This window comes from Lissotriton vulgaris, chromosome 12 (genome assembly GCF_964263255.1).
Source record: "Lissotriton vulgaris chromosome 12, aLisVul1.2, whole genome shotgun sequence".
Classification (NCBI taxonomy): Eukaryota; Metazoa; Chordata; class Amphibia; order Caudata; family Salamandridae; genus Lissotriton; species Lissotriton vulgaris.
In genome coordinates this window covers 69,208,571-69,231,947 of record NC_141700.1, presented here as the reverse complement: position 1 = coordinate 69,231,947, position 23,377 = coordinate 69,208,571, and the positions used below count along the sequence as shown (strand labels likewise).

Below are 23,377 nucleotides of genomic sequence, written 5' to 3'. Positions count from 1 at the left end.
TATATTGAATAAAAGTGCCCGGATTCCCTGGAATTTGGCTTCAAGTTCCTTCTTTTTCGGAGGAGGGTTTGCTGGATGTTAAGGTGGGAGGCTCTGAGCCCGCCACTTTGAAGCCACCCTGCTAGGGCCTGGGGCCCCCGAGTCAGAGCAAAGTTGTGTGGTTTATGGATGTCAGGGGGCCTGACTAGCTGGCCACTGCTTTTTAGGTCTCGGCTAGCGAACAAGGCGCATGCGCTGCTTCTCTTGGGGAGACTCTATTGTTGTGGCTTTGGTGAGCGAAGGGAGACAAACCATGTGCGCGCACGGACAGGCGATATGCGCACGCATGGTATGTCTCTTCTCTGCCTCGCACGCTCACATCACGGCTTGTTTCTAGTTTTTCTTCAGCCAACAAATAGGCATGCATCTTTTTAATGGAATTTCCTACATTGCTATTCACCTTCGAAGACCGGCAATAAAACACAAGGGATGGGGGATGTAGGGGGACATGTATCACTTCCTAGGAAGGGACAGATGGAAACATTAAACATTACAGCAGCGGCCTCATTACCTGAAGTGCAAATCTACTTCTTGGCAGCGGCATGTTTCATGAGGAGGAGAACCAGGGCAAAGTCAGCCCTCCCCGGAGAAGGCTGCCACAGGCATAGGCGGCGATGAACCCCCTTCAAAGAGCACCCAGAGGCTCCAAGACTTCTTCTGTAGTGCCTTCATTCCCCCGGTGGCCCTATGGCTGCCCCGTTTCTGTAAGTACTGTGTGTGGTAACTATCATATGTTGGGTAGGGGGTGCTCTACGTAGGAGGCACCAATAACAGCTGTGCTGCTTGCTGGACAATGGAGGTTTCCCCTAGGTCCATGTCACTGTTCTGCTAGGAGCGCCTTCCATCCTATCGCGGCTCACCCAAGCGTCTTATTTTTCTGTTTGCTATCACTATGTTCCAAGGGTCCCTGCCGTGCGTTCAGCACCCCATATATTCCGTCACCTAATCAGAACGCACGTCTCCAGTAGCACATTAGGGGCCCGATGTAGGTAGCCCTTTACCGATCGGAATCGGCCGAAAATACCGATTTTCTGCCGTTTCCGATCGGTAAAGGGCTATCGAGATGTAGGGGCACATTTTCGGTAATTTTACCGAATCGTTATCATTACCGAATCGGTAAATTTACCGAATCGGTAATATTTACCGATTCGGTAATGATAACAATTCGGTGATATTACCGAAAATGCAATGTAGGTAGCCAATGTTCCATCAGCACATGGCTTACAGAATCGGTATTTTACCATGGAATACAAATCCATGGTAAAATACAGATTCCTGTGTACATGCACATCTGTGCATGTACACATGTGCCATGTGACAGACAGACGTGCCCTTAGGGCATGTCTGTGTGCCACATTGCACACATGCCCATTTTGGGGGTGCTAGAGGGTGTCAAAGTGACACCCCCTGCACCCTTGCCAAATTCGGTATTTACCGATTCGGTAAATACCAATTCGGTATTTGACTTTAATCCTATGGGCTTCAAAGGCCCATAGGATGCAATAGCAAATACCGATTCGGTATTTACCGAATCGGTAAATACCGAATTTGTAAGGAATTGGTAACGATTCCAGATGTTGGGACCTACATCCCATTTACCGATTTTGAAATACCGAATCGGTAAAATTCGGTATTTCAAATTCGGTAAATGGGATTTACCTACATCGGGCCCTAAATGTGTCATGTCTCAAAAGGCAGAAAGCCCGCCTGAAAAGTTCCGAGGGACATATGAAAAGGTGTATGCGTGTACCACTGACGCCATTGGCAAAAGTCAGTAGGTCTGACCTTGGCAAACCTGTCTTTTTTTTTGCAAACGTATGCATGAGGCAGGCATAATTGTGAAGGACAACTGAAGAGACAATGGGTGAAGAGGGCTGAAAGAGAATGTGCTACATTTTTTTAAAACCATGAACCTTTCGAGAGAACTACAGGTCCCTCCAGCTAGATCAGACCTTAAAACTCCAAAAGAGCTGTTAAATATATTTGTAAGTGTCAGAAATTCAGTTAAAAGTGGAGGCAGCTGGCCCACTTTGAAAGAAGCTATCTCAACTTAAAACAAGCACTCGCAAAGCCAGTGGGTGGATGATTGTTGCCAGCTTGTAGGCTTTACCAGTAATTTTTTGTGTTATTGTAAACCTTCATTACAAAAAACAATGAGTACCCATGCATGAGGACATATTGGAATGCACAAGTGCCCATCTTTGAATGTTTCTGTAATCAAGTTCCACAAAAACAGTCAAAGAAGGTTGCTTGTGCATACATCACACAAGTAGAGGTCTTTTGAGTTTTTTGTAATAAAGCTTTATAATAACATTCAAAGATCTTGGAATGGGTTCAAAAACATTCACAAATATGACAGCCACATGACGTACATATGTTATCACTAACACACACACAAAATAGCCCACAAGTTCCTTGAACTGAAAGGGGCTAATTTTTAACCCTGGGCAAAGCACTACGCTATGCTCGCGTAGTTTGCAAAGTTTGCGCTACTTCGCACTACGCGAACTGCACAGTGCAAACACTGCGTAGTGCAGCGGTCATTTTTTGCTTGCTCGCGGTCCTCAATGTCAAGTTGGCGACTGCGAGCAAGTAAAATGACATCCCGGAAAGACTTTTTCCTCGTTTGCGATCAGCAACATCAAGTTGCCGATCGCGAGCGTGGAAAATAAACCTCCCGGCAAGATTCTCAACGCGGGGAGGTCAGGTTTCTCATTGCGAGTGGTCGCGTATGCTCGCGACCGCTCGCGATGAGAAACTTCCAGTCCGCGTTGAGAAAGCTGCTGCACGAGTAAAAATCTACTTGAGCGGCAGAAAACTACAGCTCGCACTGTGCAAGATGCCGTTTTCAATGATTGCACAGTGCCCGATGCTTATCCGGACTGTGCAATCGGCATCTAGAAACAGTGCGAACAGGGTACTACGCAGTTCGTGTAGTGCTATGCGTAGCTCGCGTAGTGCGATGTGCACTATGTGTAGCTTCGCATAGCGCTACTTCGCAAACTACGCCGAGCCCTACTAATTTCTATGAGTGTGATAACATTATGATTGGGCAGACTATCACCACTGACAGAGAAAAACTAAATGGGCTTACCCACAGCCTTATGCTGTAGTGGGAGAAAGCATAAAATAAATTACAAAAGCAGAACAATGTCTAAGTGGGGTGGTGTGTGTGCGTGTGTGTGCATCCATATCCCCACATAGTGGGGTGCAAATTAGCTCCTCCATCCAGAGGAACCATGGCACCCAGGCTGCTGCGGGGCTGGGGAAAGCTGAGGCCTGGTGACAAAGGGACGCTTGCTACAGAGATCTGGATGACATGAAGGTCCAACTCCCTATGAACTGCAGTAAGCGAACAGTTAGTAAAGAGCGGGGAAGCAGAGTGACTTGCTGAGGCCACAGACTACTTACTCTTCTTCATTAACTCAGTTGTAATGTTTGAAGGCAAGTGCGGTGTGTCCCATCCCCCTTGCTCCGAGTGATAGCTGGGTATGACCCTTTCAAATCCCTGTTTTTTGTTTTCTATTTTAAACTTAATTTTATGTATTTTTTTTAAAAGCTACACTTTAAGAAGTAATTCTATAAATAACTGTCTGTGATTAAAAGTGGTTGAGCATTCCCAAGAGTAATTATGACCGTCTTTTATTTTGTTTGAAAATTTTCTGCAATAAAAAATAAATAATGATGCGTTTTTAAACGGATGCACTCATTAAGTATTCACCTTTTTTACCAAATCAAACAACATGGTGGCAGAGATGCTCTTTCCCTCTCATGATCAGGGAAGTTACCTCTGATAATCAGGGTGGTATGACGGAGAACAGTCTGTTTTAGTGCATTTTTGTAAAAAATGTTTCAAAGGGTATTCAACAATGGGTCTGTCTCCAATCTGGAACACCCACAACGTAGGCACAATGAAGTGTGAGAACTTGCACCCTCCTGTCATTCAGTAGTTTTACAGCAGTAATCAGAGACACAAAAGAAAAGGCCTTTAAAACAAGCATTAAAAATGCAATATGTCTCGCCTTTCATTAAGTTAAACCCATTTGCTTTGCTATACAATACCATTAGCAAAGAAAACAGCTCTAACTTAATCAAAGGCGCGACCTATTGCATTTTCAATGCTTGTTAAAGACGGAATGCCCTCCAAGAATAATATAACGTGGAGACGAGTAAGGGAAGTGAACTGAAATGTTTCAGATTCATGGATTCCTACAATATATATTAAAAAGAATGGATATTCAAATGCAACATTTGAAAAAAGGGATTTGCAAAGCTGCAGAATATATAAACAGGCTGATTGATGTTCTCTGCGCAAGCGCATGGAAATGGCACTTAGGCTCTGCAGAACACCTAATTAAGGAGTCTTTAAAACACTTGGTCATTTCTAGAAGCATGAACTTTTATTTTCCTGTGAGCAAGGCTTGGAAGTAAAGCTGAAACGCGGAGGAGGGTTTGGGTATATATATATATATAAAACTCTGACTTTGTACGAATGTGTGCATATATATATATATATATATATATATATATATAACTATGTATATAAGTCAAATGTAAACATCCTAAGCAAACAACACTGCTTTCAATGAAATGTGGTTGGACAAATTAATGTGTTGCACATGCAGCGCCCCTTTGTATTTCGGTGTCGCCTCCTGATGCAATGAGTAGCTGTCATGGGCAGGGGCATAGCTTCGGGGTGGAGTGTGGGGGGTTGTTTGGGGTATTACACCTCCCTAATACATTTATTTTGTGTTAAATATATTTTTTTATTATTATTTATTTATAAAGTTTTATATAGCGCTAGCTAGAACCGGGGTATCAGAGCGCTTTACATACACAAAGGAAAAGAAGAAGCTGCACTACATTGTAGGACATGATGAATCATAAAATATATAAGCAAAGACATCCCACTTAAATAAACATAGAGGGAGAATAGTTGGGTAAAAGGTGCTTTCAGTCAGTTATGATGCGGTGTCTGTTGGATTTCACCAGAAATTTTTATACACACACATAAAAACACGCACACTCTATCTCCCTCTCTCTATTTAGAAAAATTTCTAAAATGTAGGTTATTTCACAAAATAAGGTGCTTTCTCTCACGCAGTACCCCTCCCAACCTGTTCCCTCTCCCTTTCCACTGCCCTTAAGCCCCTCTAATGCACCCAATCCTGCTTGTCTCATATGTATTGTGACATAAGGTGCCAGCGTGATTGTTGAGAAATCTGAAGCCCACATTCCCCTGTCTTACTGACCAAGCTGCGGCCCAACAGACACAAAGAGATATGGGGTGTCCAGGACAAATGGAGCTGGGGTCTGGGCCCCTCCAGCCCCTCTCTGGAGACACCTCCTAGAACAGACATCCCCTGGGCTTTGAGGTACAGAGGTTAGGCTGAGGCAGCTGGCTGACGGCCTCTTCTAACAATGCTTTGTCTACTCTGCTGTTTTCCAGGGCCCGGTGATGACTTCAGGATGAACGGAAGCGGGGCTTCGGGGAGTCCGGCGGATGCGAAGGATAAGCAGCCAGGTAACAATATCATTAGAAAGTCTTACGTGTGTTTTCATTCTTGTGATGGGTGTCACGGGGTGATTGCAATGGGAGAAGCCATTTATTTCACGGCCAAAATAGTTTGCCTTCTTGTCTAGATTCAGAATTCCTTTCAATTCCACCTAACAGTTTGTAGTGGTTTTTAGCCTTGAAATACTCATATATTATTACATTCAGATGAATCAGTTACGTGGAGTGGCCGTGGCTCACATTCATAAACACTAATGGAACCTTGCCAATAGACTGTTGCACACCATGACACAGCGTAAGGTGTATTACACAGAAAACTGCTTGATCCGAGAAAAGGAAAACATAGGGAATGATTGCAACTATGCCCTACTGCTCCACTCAAAAACAGACAAGCATCTGCCCTAAAGTACTAGTCAGGCCAATGAACAACGTATAGCTGTGCAGTACAGTATACCACAGTGCTGAGCATTTATAGATCCTAGCACAACTAATGTCTAGTGACTTATTGTAGTGAAACCCAGTGCTGTGCAGTATATCATGAACCACTTGTTGTGAACTCTGCCCTGAATTATGCAGCAAAACCCAGCATGGATACTACTCAACGATGCATAGGCAGGTTCACTGGCATTAGGAGGCAGGGGAAGACCAAAATAATTATGCAGCAGCGGAAGACCAAATTATGCGGCAAGAAAAGGGATATTATGTGGTATAATGTAGCACATTTTGTGTTAATAGACATAATGCAGCATATTTTGTGTTAGTATTACTTACATATTTTGGTATTTTTACACATGTTAACACTTTCTGGAAAAGGGGCCACCTTGTTAGTACCCTTTCGATACCAAACTAAAGAAATAAGAAACAGAAAGGGGACCTGTGAACCTTGTCGAATGGCCCTCAACAAAGCAGCAAAACCCATTGACGAGCTTTTAGTAACTTTAGATCTGGTTGAGCTAGAAACCATTTTTTTTGTTCAAACCGGCAAATTGTGCCACAGATGATGGCTTATGTGACAGATGTGGCAAATCCATAATTATGTGGAAAACATCACAGCCGTAAATAATCACATGATTCCAGTGGCCCTGCATATTGGTTTTTAGAGAGCACAGTAGACATACAAAAGTGAAAGAGCCTAGGGCCAGATGTAGGAGCCCTAATACCGGTCGGTAACGGACGAATTCGGCCGTTACCGACCGGTATTAGGGTTTTCTAATGTAGGGGGCCTATATTTGACCGATTCGGTAAATTTACCGAATCGGTAAAATACCGAATCGGTATATTTATCGATTCGGTAAATCCAGATGTAGCTGGCACTTCAAAGAGTGCCACAGGCCCTTTAGGAGTCTGTATTTACCACCCAATTCTATTGGGTGGTAAAATACCGAATTCTGGTGTACATGAACATCTGTGCATGTACACCTGTGCCATGTGACACACAGACATGCCCTTAGGGCATGTATGTGTGCCACATGGCACACAAGCCTGGAATTGGGGTGCTAAAGGATGTCAAAGTGACACCCCGTTCCCCCTTGCAGGATTCGGTATTTCTCATTGATTCTTATGGGCTTCAAGGCCCATAGAAATCAATGGGAAATACCGATTCGGTATTTACCGAATCGGTAAATACCGAATCTTACAGATTCGGTAATTGTAAAATAAAAATTACCTACATCTGCCTCCTTCCTATTTACCTACTCTTAAATACCGAATCGGTAACATTCGGTATTTAAGAGTAGGTAAATCGGAATTACCTACATCTAGCCCCTAGTTACAAGTTGCCACTTGGAGTGTCATATAAGTAAATCCATGCTCCAAACCTCTCTCTTTGCCATAGTTTCCACGCTTTTGAGGTCCCCAGTACATTGAAAGAAGGTGTTGAAAGGAACAATGCCAACAGAACAGTCTAACACTCAACCACCACGCTTAACAACTCGCGGGTTTAGAATCTGTACACTGTAGCTGATACCTTAGCTTGATGCTCTCTAAACCGGTAATTCTATTCTCGTGACTTTTTACAGCTTTTGATTAGTGTCTCTTGCACAGGCAATTCCAATGAGTAGCTTGTGAGCCACTGGTGTCTCTCCAGCTACCTGTAAGTAGCTTGCCTGTGTGCAGCCCAGTCAACTAAGTTAGAGAATTTAGCTTGGTTGAATTAATTTATGCATATAAAAGTGAAAGTTTATATTTGAGATGAAAATGTGCTTATTTTCAGAACTCATAAGCTGATATTTGGAGAAAAATGGCTGAATTTCTAAAATGTCTTTACATGGAAGATTTGACAGATAAATGATGTGGCACTGGGGAGATTTTTATTACAGATGTTACTTACTTTTGTACCAGTTGCATTGCGGCTATGACTGTTATGTATTACCTATGCAGAGGTATTAAATATTGGCAATGTCTTTTTAGGTCTCGCACCTGCGAACCGGATCGCGAAAGCGATCCGTCGCTGCGAGACGTATTGTGATCATTTCAGTTTTCAAGGACTCAAGGGGAACAGACAAGAGACAAGAGATGTGAACGCGCAGATCTTTGACTTGGATTAGGTCGTGTGCGTCAACTGTGAAGAGCATGTCAGTTTCAGTTTTACACGAGCAGTTCTACATTTTGTTACTTTGTTGCAGTTTTAAAGGCTGGTTTGTGAAGAGCATGTCAGTTTCAGTTTTCCCTTGCCAACTGCATGCAAAGAGCTTCTGCATACAATTTGTTTTTTTATGGGTGTTTTTAATATAATGTGCGTGTTTTAATACAATGAGTGTGTTGAAAAGTGGGTGTTTTCGATATAATTAGTGCGTAAAAAAGTGTTTGTGTTTAACTACAATAATAATGTGCGTGTTTTCAATACAATGAGCGTATTAGGAAGTGTTTGTGCTGTAGAGTGGAGCGCTGTAGAGTGGAGCGCTGCGCTGTAGAGTGGAGCGCTGCGCTGTAGAGTGGAGCGCTGCGCTGTAGAGTGGAGCGCTGTGCTGTAGAGTGGAGCGCTGCGTTGTAGAGTGGAGGGCTGCGCTGTACAGTAGAATGCTGCGTTGTGTAGTGTTGTGCTGTACAGTGGAGCGCTGCGCTGTAGAGTGGAGCGCTGCGTTGTAGAGTGGAGCGCTGCGTTGTAGAGTGGAGCGCTGCGTTGTAGAGTGGAGTGCTGCGTTGTAGAGTGGAGTGCTGCGTTGTAGAGTGGAGTGCTGCGTTGTAGAGTGGACTGGTGCGCTTTGTGGAGTAGTGCATTGTAGAGTGGAGCACTGCGCTGTAGAGTGGAGCGCTGCGCTGTAGAGTGGAGCGCTGCGCTGTAGAGTGGAGCGCTGCGCTGTAGAGTGGAGCGCTGCGCTGTAGAGCAGAATGCTGCGTTGTGTAGTGTTGCGCTGCGCTGTAGAGTGGAGCGCTGCGCTGTAGAGTGGAGCGTTGCGTTGTAGAGTGGAGCGTTGCGTTGTAGAGTGGAGTGTTGCGCTGTAGACTGGACCGCTGCGCTGCAGAGTTGCGCTGTAGAGTGGTGCGCTGCGCTGTAGAGTGGCGCGCTGCGCTGTAGAGTGGAGCGCTGCGCTGTAGAGTTGAGTGCTATACTGGGAAGTTCTGTGCTGTAGAGTGGAGTGCTGCATTGTGTAGTGCTGCGCTGTAGAGTGGAGTGTTGCGCTGTAGAGTGGAGAGTTGCGCTGTAGATCGGGGCGCTGCGCTGTAGAGCGGGGTGCTGCGCTGTAGATCGGTGCGCTGCGCTGTAGAGTGGCACGCTGCGCTGCAGACTGGATCGCTGCGCTGTAGAGTAGAGCGCTGTAGAGTGAGTGCTGCTCTGTAGAGTGGAATGCCTCGCTGTACAGTGGAGTGCTAAATTGGGAAGGTCTGCGCTGTAAAGTGGAGTGTTGTGTTGTGTAATGCTGCGCTGTAGAGTGGAGTATTGCGCTGTAGAGTGGAGTGTTGCGCTGTAGAGTGGTGTGCTTTGTGGAGTAGTGCATTGTAGAGTGGAGCACTGCGCTGTAGAGTGGAGCACTGCAATGTAGAGTGGAGCAGTTCGCTGTAGAGCGGAGCGCTGCGCTGTAGAGTAGAGCGCTGCGCTGCAGAGTGGAGCGCTGCGCTGCAGAGTGGAGCGCTGCGCTGCAGAGTGGAGCGCTGCGCTGCAGAGTGGAGCGCTGCGCTGCAGAGTGGAGCGCTGCGCTGCAGACTGGATTGCTGCGCTGTAGAGTAGAGCGCTGTAGAGTGGAGTGCTGCTCTGTAGAGTGGAATGCTGCGCTGTACAGTGGAGTGCTAAATTGGGAAGGTCTGCGCTGTAAAGTGGAGTGTTGTGTTGTGTAATGCTGCGCTGTAGAGTGGAGTATTGCGCTGTAGAGTGGAGTGTTGCGCTGTAGAGTGGAGTGTTGCGCTGTAGAGTGGTGTGCTTTGTGGAGTAGTGCATTGTAGAGTGGTGCACTGCGCTGTAGAGTGGAGCACTGCAATGTAGAGTGGAGCAGTTCGCTGTAGAGTGGAGCACTGCAATGTAGAGTGGAGCAGTTCGCTGTAGAGTGGAGCGCTGTACTGTAGAGTGGAGTGCTGCATTGTATAGTGCTGCGCTGTAGAGTGGAGTGCTGGACTATGAAGTGCTACATTGTAGAGTGGAGTGCTGCGTTTTGTAGTGCTGCGCTGTAGAGCGGAGCGCTGCGCTGTAGAGCAGAGTGGAGCGCTGCGCTGTAGAGCAGAGTGGTATAGAAGGGGGGTTCTACCCGAGATATCCACATGGGACCTGGGTGCTAAGTAGTATATGAAAGAAGGGTCCCAGTAGAAATTGATACATTTGCTTGAATTTATTTGCAAAAATTAATTAAAACAGGCAATGCCAATTAATCACAGTGCATGAGCTATCATATTTAGTAAGTAAAAGTGCCCCAGAAAGGGAAGGGAAGTGGGATAGCGTGATGCTGTGAAAGGGGGATAGTGAGGGAATAGAGTTGGTGACAAATCATCTATTGCAGAATTATTTCAAAATGCAATAAAGTTTTGTGGCTTCAGGTTTCCGAGCCCAAACATATGGGGATTATCATATATCCCAAAGCAATTAAATTGTTTCTGTTGACAATGAAGTATTCAAAATCATAGGGGAAAGCCAACAAAACAAATGATGAAAGTAGCCGTCGACGTTTCGACCCCACGCTACACTTGTAGGCGTAATTGTAACCTTACATCGGGGTCTTCATCAGGACAGGGTAGTCAGCAAAAGGGCACTACAATATCTGGAAATGAAAACCGTAGATATATCTTACTGACAATCAATGTCAAGTTACCGTAGTGAGCGGTGAACACATGACTGAAACTGTTACCATGGTTATCTACATGTAAACCTATTATAAAACATGTCAGGACTGTGCAGTTGAGAACCTTAGTACAGAGAAATCAATCAACATTTAAATATGCATTTCAAATCATTCCATATGAACCACAACTGGTATCTAATTTGTGAAACATCAGTGTATACAGGCTGACTCACACCAACACAAAGACCTGACTCAACCAGGGGGAACCGAAATCGTAAGTGGGAATTATTAAATCCATGAGGGGTCCTAAGATTCCCAGAAAGTTGGACCTTTTGGATATGGATGGTGATATGTAGGTGAATGAGATCTACTCGAGAGTTAAAAATAGACAAAGTAGAGAAAAACATATTAGAGAAAAACATACCTGCTCATGTAGAGCAGACTTCATGGCCTTGGCCAAAATATTCTTGCTGGGCGAGCAGGCTGCATCTGCAGGCAGGGTAATGTACATTAATAGGACAGCCCATATTTGAACTGTACAGGGTGACCTGATTGTTGGAAAAAGGCGCTTACCTATTAGAATAACTTGAATGGATACAATCCTGCTCTTGGATATCGCTATATTAGGTGAGGAGAGCGCTGCGCTGCAGAGTGGAGCGCTGCGCTGCAGAGTGGAGCGCTGCAGAGTGGAGCGCTGCAGAGTGGAGCGCTGCAGAGTGGAGCGCTGCAGAGTGGAGCGCTGCAGAGTGGAGCGCTGCAGAGTGGAGCGCTGCGCTGCAGAGTGGAGCGCTGCGCTGCAGAGTGGAGCGCTGCGCTGCAGAGTGGAGCGCTGCGCTGCAGAGTGGAGCGCTGCGCTGCAGCGTGGAGCGCTGCGCTGCAGAGTGGAGCGCTGCGCTGCAGAGTGGAGCGTTGCGCTGTAGAGTCGCTGTAGAGTGGAGTGTTGCGCTGTAGAGTGGAGTGGTGTGCTTTGTGGAGTAGTGCATTGTAGATTGGAGCACTGCGCTGTAGAACGCACCTGCGAACTCTGCAAGACTTATTGTGATCATTTCAGTTTTCAAGGACTCAAGGGGAACAGACAAGAGAAGAGATGTGAACGCGCAGATCTTCGACTTGGATCAGTTTCGTTCTTACTTGTTCAGGGGCAGCTTGCTTTTTAAGATTTATACAGTGTGGCTACATATTTGTCAGCCCCCCCCCCTTTCTACAGTGCCCCGCATTCTACAGCTACAGCGCCCCTGCATTCTACAGCGCCCCCGCACTCTACAGCGCCCCCGCACTCTACAGCTACAGCGCCCCTGCACTCTACAGCTACAGCGCCCCGCACTCTACAGCTACAGCGCCCCGCACTCTACAGCTACAGCGCCCCTGCACTCTACAGCTACAGCGCCCCTGCACTCTACAGCTACAGCGCCCCTGCACTCTACAGCTACAGCGCCACCGCACTCTACAGCGCCACCGCACTCTACAGCGCCCCCGCACTCTACAGCGCCCCCGCACTCTACAGCGCCCCCGCACTCTACAGCGCCCCCGCACTCTACAGCGCCCCCGCACTCCACAGCTACAGCGCCCCCGCACTCCACAGCTACAGCGCCCCTGCACTCCACAGCTACAGCGCCCCTGCACTCCACAGCTACAGCGCCCCTGCACTCCACAGCTACAGCGCCCCTGCACTCCACAGCTACAGCGCCCCTGCACTCCACAGCTACAGCGCCCCTGCACTCCACAGCTACAGCGCCCCTGCACTCCACAGCTACAGCGCCCCTGCACTCCACAGCTACAGCGCCCCTGCACTCTACAGCTACAGCGCCCCGCACTCTACAGCGCCCCGCACTCCAGGGCCGGACTGGGAAACAAAAGCAGCCCTGGCAAATTTTGCCAGACCAGCCCCCGTCTGTTGCGTAGCGAGTCCGACTGCTTCTAGGGGGGTTTGGAAAAGGACAGACCAAAATGGTGAAATTTACAGCACATTTTTTATTACATATTCAAATTGTATCAACTTTCAAAGCACAGTAAATAGTAGATGAGGACCTTAAAGAACATCAGGTTACCCACCCAGTCATGTGTACCCATAGACATTCTTTCAGAGAGCATCAAAAATAGACACAAGTAGTGAATCAGAAAGAACAAAGCAAAAGTGAGGCCAGCCCCCACATGATGTGTAGCGAGCAAGCGCAGTGAGCAACTACTACTAGAGGTAGTGGTGGTGCTAAGGCACCAGGACTTCTCTTGTTTTGCGGGGCCTTCTAAGATCTAGCATGGGAACGTGCTCCCTCAGGAGAGCGGTCTGGCAGACTGGTCATGAAGGCTGAACCTGGTTCCCCAGTTTTTAATTCAGCAGCTCTGACCACAGTGCTACATCTGCTTCCTCACTGAACACCATTCTGCCCCACTAAGAGCAATACACATTGCCTTCAACAACAATCCAATTTGACCGCCTACAAACAACTGGATGCAACTGAATTCAAATTACGCACTAGGCAAGAGCAATATGCTTCCTAAAAGAAATAGTAACAACATCCTGGAAAAAGCAAAAACTCATGGGGAATGAAAGATTAAATAAAGCATGTGAAAGCAAGAACAATATGGTGAACTTAACACTTTTGCACTCACTATTCAGAAATCAACGAGTATTTTTGCCAGAAAAGTTAAGGACATGACTACTGGGCTCAGAACGGACCCATTCCAATGTCCACTGCTTATATGCTTATAAAACGTACGCAGTATGGTTTAGAATGACCACATTCGTGAACACAAAACTGCCCACATTCGTGAACACAAAACTGCCGTACACATTTTGTTTTCCAATCCACCCATCAACCATGTATTGCAGAATTGGTGCACTTCCCCACCGGGGTAAACAATGCTGTTCAAAGAAAGACAAGAAAACAAAAGGAGCGCTTCACTGGCAAAGTCTGTAAAGTGACGCTAAGAAGTTTGGGTTTAAATAAAACCGATCTGGCCACTTTAAGAACACTCTGTTTTGCTTTATTTTGTTATTTATTTTCATATATTTTGAACCTTTTATTTCTGAGGCTGCAGTTTGAAATTCAAAAATGCCAAAAGCGGCATATCCAGCAAAAGTGTTTTTCTTTTTTGCATCCATTTCACAGGGGAACAAATGAACGAAAGGAAAAAAGAGAGGGTGAGAACCATTTCTTGAGTCACGGTTTTCTGTAAGTGAGGATGAGCTAGACAGAAAGAGAGGGGGACAGCAGCCAGCGGCAGAGCAGAAGCGGACTCCTTCCTTGTTTTGCCTGGCAGGAAGCAAGAGACAGAGACCCTTACCTTCTCTGCTCCCTGCCCATCCCCGAACAGCCACTAATGCCGAGCCATCTCTGCAGACCTTGGATATTTCTGAGGTCCTCCAGGGACACATGTTCAAAATGAAAAAGTTGGGGAACGGAATCTATAGAATTAAAGAAGTAGAGACAAGCCGTACCCTGCCGATCCCGCCCACTTTGACCACTGCATGTTACATCGCCTACTTCTGCCAGAAGACGCGGCCTGCACTCTGCACGTCGTCTGCAGGGGTAATGTGGAAGAGAGGAGGACGTCACCCCTGTATCTCCTCAGCAGATAGTCCAAGAGTCTCCTCAGAAGATAGTCTAGAACGTTTATGCACTTGCTGCAGAAGTACATAAATTGTTCAACCAAGGTTCGAAAATCTGACTATGGTTTGCAGGGTTTCTAAGGAAGAGAGGAGGAAGTCGATAGATAGCCGAGAGGGTTTATGCACCTGCTGTAAAAGTGTGTACACTTCTTAACACAAGTTTGAATCCCTACACTGTGATATAGAGGGATACTGGGGGAAAGAAGCAAAGAATGCGAGCTAGCACCCCTTCAGCTGATAGGTCTGTGGGTTTTTGCACCTGCCTGCGGCAGAGGGGCATAAACTACTGCCAATGGGTTCAAATTACTTCAGGGTCCCCTCAACACTTTATTATCAGCGTGTCAACGTACTTGTCTACCTATATAAAATAGTATTAAAAATAAAATATTTCAGTTATTTTGGTCTGAGTATTTGTAATTGATATAAAGGAAAACAATACCCCTTCCACAGACTTAGTAAAGCTCAATTCACAGACTAATATTATCAGAATTTAAAAATGTTCAATTTTAACCAATCACAACAAAATGATTGACTTTGCTCATTGATCTGATACAGCTAGAAAGCACCGACATCAGCTATAGGGCTGGTTTGTTTTAGGCATATGTTTGTCATTGTGTGATGTCTGGATAACATAGCGTAAAACTCTCAAATACAAGTCATTGTTTTCATTTACTCATAAGAAAGTGTCACTGGCAGTGCCACACATTTGACAGTAGAATGTCAACTCAAATCATAGGAATGTCAATCATAAGCAATCTGTGTACTTGACAGCTACGTCATTTCTACTGCATGCTCTTCTGCAGACCTCTCAGCAGCAGACCAGAGCTGCTGAGCAGTTAAAGGCAGGCAGTGGGTTAATGCTGTTGTGTGATTGTGGCCAATGAACTTGTGATCTCACAATTATTTCCCATGGCATTTTATAGCAAAATCCGTGTACTTTCTGGTATGTCCCACATTATGCAAGATAGAACAGCTCCTGGCACTCTGATAAAAGGCAATGAAAGCTTCTCACAGTGCATGTCAGTGGGCCAAACAACGGCGCAACTCGTAAAACAAACTGCTTGCTGTTAACTGAAGCGTCGTAAGACTCATTTGTTAGAAGACATACTTGTATACTTTGCAATTTAACTAATTCATTATTCAACTGCAAACAATTAAACTTCAAAAAGACAAACGCAATCACGTTACTATTTAGCTCACGTTTCAGCGCGCAAACAACGCCACTCTGGGCCGGTCGGTTCACTAAAAATGAGCTTCTAACACCACCAGCCCGTGCCTCCCGCCAACGCTCTAGAATCGTTAATAATTGGATTTGTTAAATTCACCTGTGCTCCCATCGCTGGCCCACTTCACTCCTCCCTTTCTTTTGGAAACGTGGAAAGCGAAATACTTTTCTAATAGTTCTACAAATTAGCATGAACCGTGTTTAATTTCAGCAACAAAATGCTTACTGTTGCAGTTTGTTTTTCACATTTTCACTTCAGATACTTGCTGAGTAGAAGTCGAGTAGCCAAAGGTCACTTGGAATATTACCTTAATATATCTTGTTTTGGGGTCAACAATGCCTAGCAAGTTAGCAACGATTAAGCCACACGAAGTAAATTAAGACAAGCATTGGAAATGCAATAGGTCTCGCACCATTAGAGTTAGTGCTTTTAGAATTGTTTATGGGTTTTTTTGTAAATGTTTAGCATTTTTGTTTCCTGTAGCCAATGCGAAAGTATTACAAATAAAAAAAGCCATAAACATTTCTAAAAGCTCTAACTGAAATGGTCTGAGAACTATTGCACTGTGTGAGGGTGAGGGTGAGTGAGGGTGAGTGAGAGTGAGGGTGAGTGAGGGTGAGTGAGGGTGAGTGAGGGTGAGTGAGGGTGAGTGAGGGTGAGTGAGGGTGAGTGAGGGGTTGAGGGTGAGGTGTTGAAGGTGAGTGAGGGTGAGGGTGAGTGAGGGTGAGGGTGAGTGAGGTGTTGAGGGTGAGTGAGGGTGAGGGTGAGTGAGGGTGAGTGAGGGTGAGGGGTTTTGGGTGAGTGAGGGTGAGGGGGAGTAGTTGAGGCTGAGTGAGGGTGAGTGAGAGTGAGGGTGAGTGAGGGGTTGAGGGTGAGGGGTTGAGGGTGAGTGAGTGAGGGTGAGGAGTTGAGGGTGAGTGAGGGTGAGGGAGGGTGAGGGGTTGAGGGTGAGTGAGGATGAGTGAGAGTGAGGGTGAGTGAGGGGTTGAGGGTGAGGGGTTGAGGCGAGACCTAAAAACCTGACGATCGTAGGGTTTAGCAAGATTTTGGGGGTGAATGTAAAGAGGCTTGATGTGTGCATAAGTGCCTCTCAGGCAATACTTAGCATGAGCCCCTTCCCCTCCAAGAACACACCCCCACAGAGTTATTTTAAGTTTGCACAGCTGCATTTCATGTCCAGATGAATACTGAGAATGATAATTTTTCATCACTGAATAGAACTGATGTAGGTTATGAAAATAACACACAGTTTAAACAAACTGGAGATATACCAATAAAATACATCTATATTATTATAAATAACACCACTATTGTTTCATGGCGATCATGTCCGTAAAGGAAAGTAATTTGTGTTACAGCATAAGCGTTTAAAGAGTTTGCAATTGTTTCAAGACTATTTCTATACCATTACTGTGCAACGTTTCTCTACACGGACATAACCGCTTTACTCGCCATTAGAAAGTGACACAGACTATAAGGCAATGAAATATCACACAGGAGCACACTGAAAACGTGCAAATGTCACACTTAAGACTGAAAACTTGGCAACTTTGGACAATGCGGGGGTGGGGTGCCGTGCAGACTGAATACCTGTACCAGTCAGATCCTTCAAGACTAGCATCAGTTTGCAAATCCCCGCCTCAATACCTCAAGTGATTGTAACATTGTTTGGACACGGGAAGTCTCATGTAAACAAAAGTCCAGAGCCGAATTACTTAAACCATAATCTGTTGTCATTTTGACATTTTCTCTCCGATTGTAGAATATTTCATATCTATGACAAACATGCGCAACTGACAGAAGACATGAGTGACAGCACCTCTAGTGTTTTCAACTCTGAACTCATTAAGATATCCTAGTTCTTTACTAGACTGCGTTTACATGCAAACTACGATATGTTCATGGCACAATGAGCACCTCTCCGGTGCCTACCTTTAGTTACGGGCGCCATCCAGACTGCAAACTCAGCAGAAACCTCTTTGAAATATTCCTTTATACCAGAATAAATAAACAGAACGAAGATCCGGCAAGATGGCGATCTTTAAATTTGGCGCTAAAGCAGAGAAGCGACCTACAGATCAGACCGCCCCTTAAAGCAGGAAACTAGAACTCTTCCCGTCAAAGCCAGCTCCAGCGCTGCCATGTTCGGATAACTGTTTAACACTAGACATAAAAGAAAGACTACATCAACAAGGTTCACGGAAAGCTCTGGAGAGGGTGCATTTATCTGCATTCAGCAAGCAGGGGGATTATGGACTTGACTGCACTGTCCAGGGGCCTTTTATAGGCCTAATGCGCAGGGCAAGGTAACGAGCCTGTCCCTAATGTGGTTGTCGCTCCCTGTTTGTCCCAGGGAACGGATAACTTTCCGTTATTAGAGAGAGTAACACAGAAAATAAAATGGTCAAGTCATTTAGATAGACAATTGTATACGCATCAAACTTTTTTTTTCAGTTTTAAAATCACGTGTTAAATATTATGCTGCCCCTTCATGCTCACTAATGGAAGCTAACACTAATGTAGAAATTTCGTTGCATTGAGAGGGTGGTGGATGTTACGGGAGTAAACTCTCTCAAAGATGGCCGCTCCGAACACTTTTTGCAATAAAGCTTATTTGATTATACAGCCACGATTTCTACTGAAGTTCGACGGTCATGGCTTTCCATCCTCGTCACGTGACTCATTGTGGTTCGCTTGTTGCCCACTGAATTATTACCCAGGGCATTGCGTTCAATGGACCACGAGAGACTTTGTTTTGTCCCATCATGAGTAAAAAAAAAACAAACAAGACGGAGGGAAGAGAGGGGAGGGGGGAGGAGAAATGCGACACGGCGGGAAGGGGAGGGGGCGGAGCAGGTAAAATAAACAAAGAAGACGGAGGGAAGAGAGGGGAGGTGGGAGGAGAAATGCGACACGGCGGGAAGGGGAGGGGGCGGAGCGGGTAAAACAAGACGGACGTGCACGCGCTTTTAAGCTCAATGCGCATGCGCATTGAGCTTAAAAGTCACGGGCACTGCAAGGAATCGCCACGATTCCTTGCAGTGGATAAAGAGTGGATAAGCCCCCATAGTCTCGCTTGCTCGATGCGCATGTGCATCGACAGGCGAGACCTAACAAAAACCTGTATTTTTCTCTGAGAAAGCAGGTAATTTGCCCTGCCCGTCCCGATCACGGCCCTAACCAGCCCTTTTGCTTTTAATTTTGAATTTGGCCCACGTACACAAGCCCAGCTGCCGTAGCCCCATGAATCATCATGCAGGCCTGACACAAGCATGCATTGCATTTTCAACTTAAATGACTGGACCGGACAACTCACCTGCAGACAGGGGGCTGGGGGGCTAGAAATAATTAAATGGTGTGCCTCGCTCTGTTTTGGTTGTTGAGTGACTCGTGACTCGTCTCTGCCTCTGAGATCACGAGACCTCGCATGCGCACTTTGCGAGAGCCCGGCCCCAATGCGCATGATTTTTAAAATCCAGACCCCACCCTAAGCGGTAAACTACTCCTCGGCTTCAGCTTGCCGGCCGCGCGCAGACGCAGGGGCCAGGCGGAGGAGGAGGAGACATCTGCGCGCTGCGCGCGCCATGGATCTGCCTGCGCAGCACCAGGATTTATTTAATACATTTTACATGGAATACTGCCAGCCTTATGCACAGCAGCACATTTAGTATTAATTATGCAGCAGATGTAGCTGCTACTGGACTAACTCGGGTCGCGGACCGTCACCAGGGCCAGGGCCCAATTCCAAACAGGCCCCCGGCACAAAACCGGCCCCCACTCCATCCATACTACCGGGGGATTGCCAGGTGCCCGGACTGGTGTCCGGCCCTGCCACACTCTACAGAGCCCCGCATTCTACAGCTACAGCGCCCCTGCACTCTACAGCGCCTCACACTCTACAGCGCCCCGCACTCTACAGCTACAGCGCCCCCGCACTCTACAGCTACAGCGCCCCACACTCTACAGCGCCCCTGCACTCTACAGCTACAGCACCCCTGCACTCTACAGCTACAGCGCCCCGCACTCTACAGCGCCCCTGCACTCTACAGCTACAGCGCCCCGCACTCTACAGCGCCCCTGCACTCTACAGCTACAGCGCCCCGCACTCTACAGCGCCCCCGCACTCTACAGCGCCCCCGCACTCTACAGCTACAGCAACTCACACTCTACAGCGCCCCCGCACTCTACAGCTACAGCGCCCCCGCACTCTACAGTGCCCCGCACTCTACAGCTACAGCGCCCCACACTCTACAGCGCCCCTGCACTCTACAGCTAGAGCGCCCCGCACTCTACAGCGCCCCCGCACTCTACAGCGCCCCCGCACTCTACAGCTACAGCAACCCACACTCTACAGCTACAGCGCCCCCGCACACTACAGCGCCCCGCACTCTACAGCTACAGCGCCCTGCACTCTACAGCTACAGCGCCCCCGCACTCTACAGCGCCCCCGCACTCTACAGCGCCCGCACTCTACAGCTACAGCACCCCGCACTCTACAGCGCCCCGCACTCTACAGCTACAGCGCCCCTGCACTCTACAGCTACAGCGCCCCTGCACTCTACAGCTACAGCGCACTCTACAGCGCCCCCGCACTCTACAGCTACAGCGCCCTGCACTCTACAGCTACAGCGCCCCCGCACTCTACAGCGCCCCCACACTCTACAGCGGCCCACACTCTACAGCGCCCCACACTCTACAGCGCCCCACACTCTACAGCGCCCTTGCACTCTACAGCGCCCCGCACTCTACAGCGCCCCGCACTCTACAGCGCCCCCGCACTCTACAGCGCCCCCGCACTCTACAGCGCCCCCGCACTCTACAGCGCCCGCACTCTACAACGCCCGCCCTCTACAGCTACAGCGCCACTGCACTCTACAGCGCCCCTGCACTCTACAGCTACAGCGCCCGCACTCTACAGCGCCCCACACTCTACAGCGCCACCGCACTCTACAGCGCCACCGCACTCTACAGCGCCACCGCACTCTACAGCGCCCTGCACTCTACAGCGCCCCGCACTCTACAGCGCCCCACACTCTACAGCGCCCCACACTCTACAGCGCCCCACACTCCACAGCTCAGAAGGGCCATGAGATAGATTCTATCACTGTCGCCAGCATCATGTAAGTTGGGGATCGGATCCCTGGCTGCTCAACCAATCAGAATGCAGCTCACAACAAACGAGTAATTTTCTAGTTGCTGGCACGAGTGTGAGTGCAGCCCATATTGCTGAAGATATCAGTCTGGTCTAGGAGTGTCCTGAATTGTGTGCACTCGTGCCAGATGGATTTTTAGCAGTACTAGAGGCACGCACTGTACAAATAAGCTGTGATACTGTGCCGAAGGTGGAAGAGAGCAGTCCAGAGATCTGGTGGACACAGTAAACCGTGTGCAGGCCTGCGGTTGTTAAAGGGCTGAGTCTAGGACACAAGCCCATGAAGGAACAGGAAAAGGTAATTTTTCTGGTTCACCTTCAAAGGGAAGTAAAAAAAAAGAATCTTGGTCCTCAGAAGTAAGTTCTCGCCTCTAAGTGCCCACCGCTAACCACTGTAGGCTACCTTTGAACATACACAATTTTATGTATCCCTCATACAAACTAAATTGGAGAAATGTGCCTGCCCGAGACAGGATTGTGCATTAATAGGTGATGTAACTTCACAATCTTTAAAGCTTCCACAACAATCACAGTTGCACAACAACACACACTGGAGCATAATTCCTTTGCAGGAGAGTGTCGCACATCACATCAATATTTAATTCATGCACTGTATATGGGGCCTCCACTGGGAGGAGAATATATGCGGCAATGTGAAGGGTGGGGCTAGCATGCCTGTGGGGCCCGCCTGGTCAAGAAATCAGCACAGACCCGATATCAGATGCTAAAATGGTAGACTCAAGACACTGCATACATGATGACATCGGTACAAACCAGTACAACGCCGAAATAGGCCTCTCCTCCAAGAAAAATGGCACAGATGCAAATATCGATATCAAATCAGGAGATTTCTCAGACGGTCCGTCGGTCAGTCTCTTTGAGAAGCGGGCAGGGCTGTGACCGAAGTCAGTCACTCCCGTGCCAGTCATGAGCACACGCCTACTGTGACTCATGACGGCAGGGAGCCGTCCTGGGTACCCGAGCGCCATGCCACGCCCCGCCACACCTCGCCCCCCTCGCACTGCGGCGGAATTTGCCATGCGTCGAAGGGGTTAAGCTATTGGCATTGTAAATGAAAATGCTTTTTATTTATGTTTTTAAAACGAAAACAAAAATAAAAGGCATGTTATTTGCAATGTCAATAGCTCAAACTTGCGTAAATGCGAGACCTATTGCATTGCAAATGCTTGTTTGCATTACTGCTGGCAACTGTGTCTGATGCACTAAGTTGATCACTGGCAGTAATCTTGAAATGGAGGGCACTAATGGATAAATTACTTACCTGTAATCCTAGTTCTCAAAAATATATATGTAAAAACACATATATCTAGCTCCACATATATGTACGTACATATATTATTTTTCTCATACCAATGCAGCCCCAAAAAAAGAGGCTAACACAATGTAAAACCTTGTACATGTACTGCAATTATAAAGGAAAGAAAGAACACATTAAATCAAATATCCTTTGAATTTTGTGTTTTAATGAGTTAAACCACTCATAACTCCTGAAAATTGCTCATAAAAAGACATTGTGAGCCTCAGGCTGCATTGAAAAGCAATAACAGAGAAAATGAAAGCATTTTCAACAAAAACTGTCACTGTGCCTTTAAGGCAGCCCTGAACCCAGGCTTCCCATCATGCCTCAGGGGTGACAGTTAGGTCAGTTGTTCTTTGCATAACCCTGATGGCTAAATACAATATAAAAACGTACAGCTCTCATTTACCTGGGGGGGGGGGGGGCGGGTGGGCTGCTTAAGGCTTTGATGAGGATACCCCTGGAAGAGAACTAGGATTACAGGTAAGTAACTTATCCTTCTCTTCCAGGGGATCCTCATCAATAGTCAAAAGCACTGAATAGAATAGCAAGCCCATCAACCACCTGCAGGTAAATGAGAAGTACATCTTCTACCTTAAAAGACCCAACATCACAGCCCAGACTGGCTGTTAAACAGATTCCACAAGGAGGCCTGGCCTACTTGGGTATCTGCTCTCGTGCCAGAATCAAGACAATAATGTCTGGTAAATGTATGGACGGACCGCCATGTCGCCGCCTTACAGATCTCAGACATGAGCACATTATTGAGAAAAGCCGCAGTCGCAGCTCTTCCCCTGGTGGAATGCGCCTTGGGAGAAAACCCCAGGGGCTTTTGCGCTAGCTGGTAAGCAAGTTTAATACATGAAACGATCCATCTGGAAATGGAACGTTTTGAGGCAGCATGGCCTGTCCTGATCGATCCATAGTTAACGAAAAGATGATCAGAATGACGAATCACTTTAGACCTGTCAAGATAGAATTTTAAAACCCTTCTCAGGTCTAAAGAATGCAGAGCCCTCTCAGCTAGAGTAGAGGGGTTGGGAAAAAAAGTGGGCAGAGAAATGGTCTGATTTACATGAAAATCTGACACCACTTTAGGCAGAAAAAATGGATGCGTCCGCAGCACCACCCTATTCAAATGGAACACCGTATAGGGTTACGAGGCACAGAGGGCTTGAATCTCGCTCACTCTGCGAGCTGATGTGATAGCCACCAAAAAAGCTGCTTTCCATGAAAGATGTTGTAAAGTAGCTTTGTGAATGGGTTCAAAAGGAGGACCCATTAACTTTGATAGCACCAGGTTCAACTCC

The 23,377-nt window shown here is 47.0% G+C and overlaps 1 protein-coding gene across 1 annotated transcript in view; it reads left to right on the top strand.

Annotated features, from left to right (window-relative positions):
- Positions 1-23,377, top strand: part of ATP8B3 (ATPase phospholipid transporting 8B3) — a 379,813-nt gene that overhangs the window by 85,819 nt on the left and 270,617 nt on the right. Inside the window, exon 2 of the mRNA XM_086947162.1 lies at positions 5,489-5,563. Within this exon, the coding sequence (XP_086803288.1) occupies positions 5,509-5,563 (55 nt within the window). The 5' untranslated portion in view covers positions 5,489-5,508. The remainder of the gene's footprint in view (positions 1-5,488; positions 5,564-23,377) is intronic.